At 37.3% G+C, this 9,833-nt stretch overlaps 1 protein-coding gene across 1 annotated transcript in view; it reads right to left on the reverse strand.

Moving 5' to 3' along the window:
* Nucleotides 1-9,575, reverse strand: part of LOC124594415 (cilia- and flagella-associated protein 20-like) — a 32,557-nt gene extending 22,982 nt beyond the window's left edge. The window contains exon 1 of the mRNA XM_047132786.1: nt 9,495-9,575. Coding sequence (XP_046988742.1) covers nt 9,495-9,575 — 81 coding nt within the window. The remainder of the gene's footprint in view (nt 1-9,494) is intronic.
* Between the last annotated feature and the right edge of the window lie 258 nt (nt 9,576-9,833).

A 9,833-nucleotide genomic window follows, 5' to 3' on the forward strand; every position in this document is an offset into this window, starting at 1 on the left:
TATGTAGTGAGAGAAGCACCTGTCTGAGGTTACGACAGTTGAAAAACGATGGGAAGATAGACGAAATTTGAAATACCAAGAAGAGAATAGATGATTAACGTGAGTGGGTTCAATAACAAGCACTTTTTGTCCATTCCAAAATCAGAATTATAGAGACTCTGGGAGTACATTACACCCCAATCATTTATTGCACAATTTGACTGGACGCTATCACCGGATTGGCTACTACAGTATAAATTAGAATTTATCTGTGGGGACATGCATGGGTTAGTTGCGCAAAAGATGCTTGGAACAGCTTGCACACGCAGATCATACAAAAAATTTCGGGAAGTGTTCCATGCGAGCTACTGGTCGCAGGAAACTCAAGATCACATAAAACAGGAGTTAATTATGTGCTGGGATCAACAAACGTCTGGTTTTAGAAGCCCCGCGAATTTGTTCAAGTCCCTCATGAGGAAGAATCAGTTCTTAGACGAGCTACGAAGAGCAACCGAGATCATTCGATTTCAGTATATGAAATTGCCATTCCATTACTATCAAATTTTAGCATGATGTTGCAGAGACAACACAGAGGCATTTAAGAGCTCGCTTTGTGAACCTGACAATGCAAATGAGGGGTATAACACATGTATAATGTGTATGTGAGACAGTCTGTTTTGCACACTGTACGAGTTGTATTATTCATACTCCATGTGTGTGAGTGCGTATTGTTTATGCTGGTAAGAGTGCACATTATGCATGCAAATTAGATTGTATATTTATTGTCTGAAAACTAGGTTAAGTTCCATTGTTGCTGGCCAAACCAAAAAAGATCGTATTTAGTTTAATGTTATGTGCCACAGGTCAACTGTAAATAGTCCATGTCAACTGTAGTAAATGTGCATCAATTGTAAACTGCATTCTAAAAAAAAACATATAAATTCCACTTGTAAACTGTGCTGCGATTATTCAAAGCTGTTGGAAGAGGTGTAGTCTGAAAATATCTGTAAGTGTGTCCACCTGTGAGACATATTTTGTACATATTCCTTTCTTTCTGTACACTGTTAAACAATTTTGTAAATATTGTACTACAGTTTTATTGTGGCTTCTTTCTATGTACACGAACTAGTCCAACTCGTGGGACATATCTGAAATGTAAAATGTATGAAATGGACCAAAATGTGGGACATATATTTTTGTAAAACATACCACATCATTGTTGTAACTATGTTAAAGAAAAAACAGAGGCATCAGAATGCACTCATCGAAGAGATGCACTTACAATTGATTAACAGTGTCCAGTTTATTACTGAATAAAGTAGGCAGACACATCCATGCTGCATGCACTTTTCCAGTAAGAAAATATATATTTGCACAGTTCCCAGTGCAGCCAAGTCCGGAGGCAGCCGGAAACGGTCCAATCTGGGCTGGGATGGCACACCACAAAACAGCAGAGGAAGCTCTGCCTGGTCTGCAGCTGGAGACTTTGCGATGGCTGGCTGCACTGACACGCGGCATTCACATTTAAGAATATGTCACTGTAGAGGACTTGGCACGTGGGTGATCATGACAGTGAAAGGTAACACTCCCTGGTGCAGTATTTGTTTAAATAAATATGCAAGTGTTTTTATCCATTCCTACCATAATCTTAGGCCATGTTAGCTCCACACTTAGGTGTCACAAATGAACTAGGGGAAATTGTTTACACTGTGACGTTAGAGCAGTGGGGAAAATTATTTAGAAGATGCATTTGTTCACATTCTGTCCTAAACAAAGGCTGATTGGAATGGAGTAAAATTTTGTATACATACTTACGAAATCTGGCAACCATGCAGGCTGGGACAGTGTCCATCAAGTCTGCCGCCTTGGACCTGACATGAAAGGGCTGCCAATGAGACCTGACAATTGTGCAGGCAGGGTCAGTACCCTCCAAGTTGGCCACAGAGCTGTCATGTTGGGTTTTGAACTATAGGGTAACTCTCCATCTTGAACTCCTTCAATTTTCCAACTTTCACTTTGGACAACTCTTCTACTGCCAATGAGCGGAGGAAAATCCTGGCTATCTTGAATTCCCTCCTTTTTTTTAGTTTCACACTATTTCATAATAGGGCAACTGGCATATATCAGGGGGGAGGATGAGGGAGAGGGAGAAAATCTGAAAACAACAAATGATGTCATAGGGGAGGAGAATTCTGGCATAATTTTTAACATTTTTTAAAATAATATACAGCCTACAGTTGCAGGTTAACTTTATCGTTTACCTAGGTTTCAACGTTAGTAATAATGTCTTCTTCAGAACCTGCAAAAAGTTAATACTATATTGTGCTAGTAAATTATATTAGATATGGTCATCCTACAGGATGCAACGTGTAGTACTTACATAAAATATTATTTAAATGTTTGCCTAAAACAAGCCATGTCCTAAGTCAACTTTATCAAACTTGATGCATAACCATAAGGTTTTGTCACTTCTATTAAACAAGCTGTAGCAAATTCACTTTAAGCCTGTTGTATGGGCCTCGTCATGTGACTAGAGACTGTGGACCACGAGGGCTTCACGGTCTGCCTCACAGAGGGCGGCGCGCATGCGCGACACGTATGGACTCAGACTCTTATTACGCATGTGTCAGATAACATTTTTGCTATGAATTAATTTTATACTTTACTATTGTAAGTTAACTACAGTATCCAGTATGACTACGTTTTACATTCTACTACATAGACTTATAAACTGACAACAAATCTCGTATGAACTTCTGTAGGAAAGGTTCTATTATTACAGAATTTGTAATGGTCACATCCATTATGAACTATTGTAGACCTAATATAGGCTGGAAGCCTTCGAAGTATGCCCTATTTTTAGATACAGTTGATCGTTCAGTAAATTGCCTCTCTCTGTAATTAGGTGTGCATACATTTGTAGTTTCTCAAGCGTGTCGATACATTTGTGGTTTCTCAAGCGTGTCGAGTCTATAGCCCTTAACTTCATGATGTAGTAGCTATATGTCACGTAAATGTTTAGGTGTATGAGCCATTTGCACCAGATGTTCCGCAAAGGCTGACCCCTGTTTTCCTATGCCCTTTATTGGAAGATGTTCTTTAAACCTTGCTGCTATAGCTCTGCCTATTTGACCTGTGTAATAACATGGGCAATTATCACACATAATCTTATATATGCCTGATTTCGCTGACTCTTTACAGTCTTTCTCAAGGGTATGAACCAAATTTAGCTTTAAACTATTACTCTTCGAGAAGGAAGTTTTAAAACCTGAATTTTTCAACAGGCGCCCTATCTTGTAGGAGACATTATCTATATAAGGAACCGATAACCATTTCTTGGGCTGATCTTGGGTTTGAGTATTTGTGTTTACTAAAGTCGTTGTCCTTTTTCGCTTTTTCTTATGATATAATTGCGTCACTATCTTTGGATCATAGCCATTATTCTGTGCAATACTCTCGAGAATTGGTAATTCTTTTTCGAGGTTGACATCTGACAACGGGATAGAAATCGCCTGATGGATACTAGAATAGAAAAACGCCATTTTAAGCACTTGGGGGTGTGTTGAATCGGCTGGGATGCTGTTGTCTTAGTAAGTTCACGAAAGATATGTGCAATGTTAAAAAAGTAACGAAAAACTAAGAAATAATGAAGCCCTAATAACTAAGGACGATAAGGGGAACACGATTATCGTTTCTACAAAAAAAGAATATATTCAGAAAATGGAAATGTTCTTCTAAGAGAATGACATCGTACCACTAGAGGTAGACCCAACGCCCGCCGTACAGAGGGATATTAGAGCGAGTCTTAGCAATACTAAGAAGTTGATCAGAGAATTTAGAAAAAAAAGGTATTGATAAAAATGAACCCCAAGCCCCCGACGTTAAGGAGTCAATTTAAGCAACACAAAATTTCCCATCCGATCCGCCCTATTGTGGATAGCACCAATAGTGCTTATCATAAATTAGCGAGACACTTACATTATAAAATTAAAGAATATTTCGTGTTTCAAAATAATTTTTCGATTAAAAATTCAGTGGACCCAGCCAACAGACTTAAAACTATAACATGCTACGAAAACACCAAATTGGTGTCATTTGACATCATTAGCTTGTACACAAACGTACCAGTGGATCAGACCTTGAACATTATACAACAAAACTTAAGGTACAACAAAAAATTATCCACCATAGAAATTGATGAGCTAATGTTACTTCTTAGAACGACTCTTAAATACAATTATTTTTCATTAAATAAAAAATTATATTCACACCCATGTGGCCTAGCTATGGGGAGTCCACTTGCATGTCTCATGTCTGAAATTTTTATAAATTCTCTGGAATTGGTGTTTTTCCGAAATTACCCAGAATTAGTGAACATCGTCTTTTATGTGAGATACGTGGATGACATTCTTCTACTGGTTAATAACTCTCCAGAAGGAATAAAGCAAATTTTCGCAGCGTTTAACAGTCTACATGAAAAAATAAAATTCACACAAGAATGGGAATCAGTTGATAGATCACTAAATTATCTTGATTTAACGATGACTATAAAAGATGCTAAACATCTTCTGGAAGGCAACTTATTTAGACATCAGCATCCCGGCCGATTCAACACACCCCCAAGTGCATAAAATGGCGTTTTCTATTCTAGTATCCATCGGGCAATTTCCATCCTGTTGTCAGATGTCAACCTCGAAAAAGAATTACAAATTCTCGAGAGTATTGCACAGAATGGCTATGATCCAAAGATAGTGAGGCAATTATATCATAAGTAAATGCGAAAAAGGACAACGAATTTAGTAAATGCAAATATTCAAACCCAAGATCAGACCAAGAAATGGTTATCGGTTCCTTATATAGGTAATGTCTCCTACAAGATAAGGCGCCTGTTGAAAAATTCAGGTTTTAAAACTTCCTTCTTGGAGAGTAATAGCTTAAAGCGAAATTTGGTTCATACCCTTGAGAAAGACAGTAATAAGGAACTACAAATTTATACATACCTAATTACAGATAGAGGCAATTTACTGAACGATCAACAGTATCTAAAAAATAGGGCATATCTCGAAGGCTTCCAGCCTATATTAGGTCTACAATAGTTCATAATGGATGTGACCATTACAAATTCTGTAATAATAGAACCTTTCCTACAGACATTCATACGAGATTTGTTGTCAGTTTATAAGTCTATGTCATAGAATGTAAAACGTAGTCATGCTGGATACTGTAGTTAACTTACAATAGTAAAGTATAAAATTAATTCATAGCAAAAATGTTATCTGACGCATGCGTAATAAGAGTCTGAGTCCATACATCTCGCGCATGCACGCTGCCCTCTGTGAGGCAGACCGTGAAGCCCTCACGGTCCACAGTCTCTAGTCACACGCCGAGGCCTATACAACTGGCTTAAAGTGAATTTGCTACAGCTTGTTTAATAGAAGTGACAAAACCTTATGGTTATGCATCAAGTTTGATAAAATTGACTTAGGACATGGCTTGTTTTAGGCAAACATTTAAATAATATTTTATGTAAGTACTACACGTTGTATCCTGTAGGATGACCATATCTAATATAATTTACTAGCACATTATAATATTAACTTTTTGCAGGTTCTGAAGAAGATGTTATTTCTAAAGTTGAAACCTAGGTAAACGATAAAGTTAACTTGCAACTGTAGGCTGTATATTCTTATATAGAATTCTGGCAACAACGTATTCTGGGCCAAAAATGACACATCACTTCTGCTAACCTTCACAGATATTATACACAAAAAAGCAGCTAGATACACAAAGTGGAATAGTTGTACAACTGCAAATTGTAAGTCAAGAACAAATTTCACTAATGCCGTCACTTGTATTTCACTAACTTAATATTTTAATGCATCAGCCTGTTTGATTGAAAACTCAGCTGCAGTCGTCATTAACTGCTTAAAATGTTGGCATAGAGGGATCGAGGGTGCGTATGATACTGAAGTTCTATTTGTGTTGATGAGTACCCCTTTTTTCCATTCTGTGACGAGTTTTACCAATATCGGTCAGCTAAAAGATTGTGGACAAGAAGTTTGCTACAAACCTGTTTTTGTGCTCCAACAGAAGGCATGGTTCCTTTGCAGCCACACAGGAAACGACATGCAGGAATGTTTCCAGCAGTGCCAGGAGGGAATTCAACTATGAATCAAAACGTGTGCTACTTTAAAGGCGACTATCAGCAATTAGATACAATTGGTAAATACATGGACATCAGTATCATTTTTTTTTTGTAGACCTCGAAGTTGACTTTTTAGGAGCAGTACAAGAACCGATCTGTAGTAAACTGCTTGTCTTCTGCTACTGAATTCATTGATTTTGACGAAACTTCTCAAGTGTAATAGTTAAGTTCAAGGTCAAAAAACCATTGACTAAAAACACCACATAACAAATAGTTCTTATCAATGTGAGAGCTTTCGCCCCTTTCGAATCGTGGTAGAACATAGGTCTAACCTTTTGGTCCAAGTGTTGGCAATGTCCCCACTGTATCATGAAGTAGACGTTAAATAGTGACTCATACCTTTAGTGTATTTTGGTGTAGTAGTGTTGCTTAATTAAGATAGTTAATTTATCAAATACATTAAAGGAAAGGAAAATGGTAGGGTAACTCTTTTCTTTAGCTCATTTTCAGTAATATTTTAGGCTGTTTTCCATTTCGATAGAACTACAAACAAATAAGGTTTCAGATTCTCCTACTATGTAAGTGCATAAAAATTATTCCAGAGGCTTATGTGTGTCAAGGTTGCTTCATTAACTGATCGAATCCTTTCACACTCATTCGTTACTTGTGGTACATTATTTGTTGAGGTCAACAAAAAATACAAATGCAGTTGTTCAGTTTTAGTTCAGTGCTGTTTTGTTGATGCTGTTTGTCAAGACACTCAACATTGTGTTTATCAGTGCCCTACAATTGCCACATGCGATGAATAGGGTTAAAATATGTAAATTACAGACATGTTAAAAAGTTACATAATATCACATTCACCCTGTCACACTTTTCTCACAGTCGATGTGGCAAATGCTCAGTTCCTTTAAAATAGTGAGCACTGGAAGAGCAAATTTTTCGCGAAGTTCCATTGAAAAAAAAACATTAACTTGCAAAATTTATTGGCTACAGTTGTCTGTACTTAATGAAAGCATCTTACAAGCAGTAGTTGGAGAGCCTGGCTTAAAGGGTTGTAAATGTAGAGACAGCATGTTTTAGCCACCACCACTCTCTGACATGTCTAGTTCTTACTAAGTAACGCATCATGGGATTCTAATCATTATGATGTGATAGCTTACACTAAATTGTTGGTCTCAAACTAGAGTGGTCCTTGTGAACAAAAGTAACATGCTCTTACGTATTATCTAATAATCAAAATAAGTATTATTTTAACATCTGTTTTAAAATTCGAGGCATGTACTTGCCGAGGAAATACCCCATTGACTACTTAATCCAGAATATTGTAGTAATTGTTAGGCTCCATAGTGCAATATCTGAAATTCATCACAAATGCTGCATAGAAGAATGTAGCTGAATGATTATCTATGGTTTTACTTTCTAACTGTAGGTGACTGTTTCGCTTAGGTTATGACAAGGCATAATGTTATGATTGCCCTTAAAACGAACTAATATTACTGTTAGACCTTTTTTGCTTCATATAATCAAGTAGGCTACCCAGTCATGCTTGTATTACACACATACTGTCCTGTGGCTGACACTTGTTTCAGTTTTCTTTATTTATTAATTTCCTCCTAGAGCATTTCCAACAACTATCATATATTTGGCTTGTTCTTCGCAATCAGTTACTGAAACTGAAATGCAAGATAAAAAACGAGTTTCTGAGTATCAGATGTAGCTAATTCATAGAAATATTTATCACTATGATTCGTTTTTATGTAATGCACTCGAATACATTTGGATTCAAGTTTGGACTTTTACCCCCATGTTCATCAAAGTTAGGATGGGGACTTCAGTTTGGAAACACATTTGTTAAGAAAAAGTTGTCTTATTTTCTTCAGCTATTATTCTACTGACAACTCTGCCCCTAACTTAATGTTTGTTCCATATCTGTCATTGTTACCATGTTTTACACTAACTGATGACGCACATTTCTCAATTTTATGTTTGGAATTTCTATTTCTGTGGCGAATTAATAAATTAAGTAATGAAGCTCTCGACTTATGCTGCTAAATTGGAGAGACGAGCTGGATCCAGGCGGAACCTGCCCATTGTATTGTTCATTGTTCTGTGCTTTCGTTTCTTAATGGTTTAAGCTGGAATTTCCACAACGAAAATGAATCAGGCATTTGCCTGAACACTTTGTCAAAACTGCCTAAAAACTGCAGCAAGGCGGTCAATGTGTCAGACCATCAGTCACTAACCCTCAATGTTACAAGGTGACTTTTCAGCAACACATACCGTGAGGTGTGGTCTCTGGGACCCCTATGTTTAAGCTGAGGTTTAATTCGTAAATAATTAGAAAATTTTAATGTTAAGTTGCATAAATTTGTTTTTGCAATGATTGTTTAAATACGCTATGCTGATTTTATTGCACTAAATAGAGCCTACATTATTTATCATACAAAATGACATATTTTCTGCAGTTTTTCAATAGCAACACAAACGAACTGCTAGAGAACTGAATTTTACATTCTGAAAAATTATAGTACCTCTTTAACAACCAAAATTTTCGCATAAACCTAAATTCCAGGGTTTAAACTCTCACATAAAAATTGCTGTTGAGAAGTGCAAAAAGAATGTCTACAAAATTGGCATTCAGTATTGGGATCTACGTTTTTTTTCACCACCAGTCAAAGAACATTTCATTTTAACTAACTTGTTTAAAATTACACTGGAGACACAGAAAGGTTCCCACCACCACTGTCCTGAAGTTCTTCCTCTGAATGATCCTCTCTTTCATTATCAGAATTGCTGGCTAATGTAAAATCGTCGTCTTTTTCGTCTATTTTTCAATCCATGTCCCTGACATCTTCCTCCATGCACCGACTAAACGTTTTATAAAATTTAGGATCGTTAAAACTGACACATTCCTGCGAACACATTTTTCACTATACTGAAGAAAACAGATACGTGTTATAGTTGATGAGGCTACGTCTAGCAGACCCCCAACACGTCAGCAACACGTGTCAACAACAAGCAAAGAAGGCGATAATGCAACCGACAATAAAACATTCTAGGGTTGGCGATTTAGGGAGGGTAGGAGGGGTACAGAAGCATTTCACCAGAATTAACATTGGAGAGAAAGACTGAAAATTCTCGTCCGATGTAAGAAACCCCACATCGTGAGGCAAGGGTTAATAAGATGGGCATGTTCTGCCTGGATGCAGCTCCTCTCCCCATTTGGCAGCGTAAGCCGAGAACTTCCTCGCTTAATTTATTCATTTAATTTTTCACTAATGAAGATAAAAACGGAATCTGGTTTTGCCGATAATAGTAACGCTAAATAAACTACTGAAATTTGCAAGAGATTGCCATGAAGCAGTACCTGGGTGCCCCATATGAGTAGAGGCTTCGCGCCCACGCAGCAGAATATACTCAGGAGTTTACTCTTTGAATTTCTGAACATTACCGGTACTGCAGACAACACAACGAAAGCAAAAACATACAACACCACGAAGAAAAACCGAGTCACTACGACTGAAAACAAATCTGAGAAAATAATAACAGCATAACGAAGCCCGATAGAAAAGAGTCACAGAATACCTATAAAAACGGCCGAATATCACAGATTAACACATATAGTCGCGACACTCCTGTGTACTTTTTTAAACAGCGCAACGGTAGGATGCCAGGTATTCTGTAACCTAAAGTCTTGAATAGGACA

Source organism: Schistocerca americana, chromosome 2, assembly GCF_021461395.2.
Source record: "Schistocerca americana isolate TAMUIC-IGC-003095 chromosome 2, iqSchAmer2.1, whole genome shotgun sequence".
Lineage (NCBI taxonomy): Eukaryota > Metazoa > Arthropoda > Insecta > Orthoptera > Acrididae > Schistocerca > Schistocerca americana.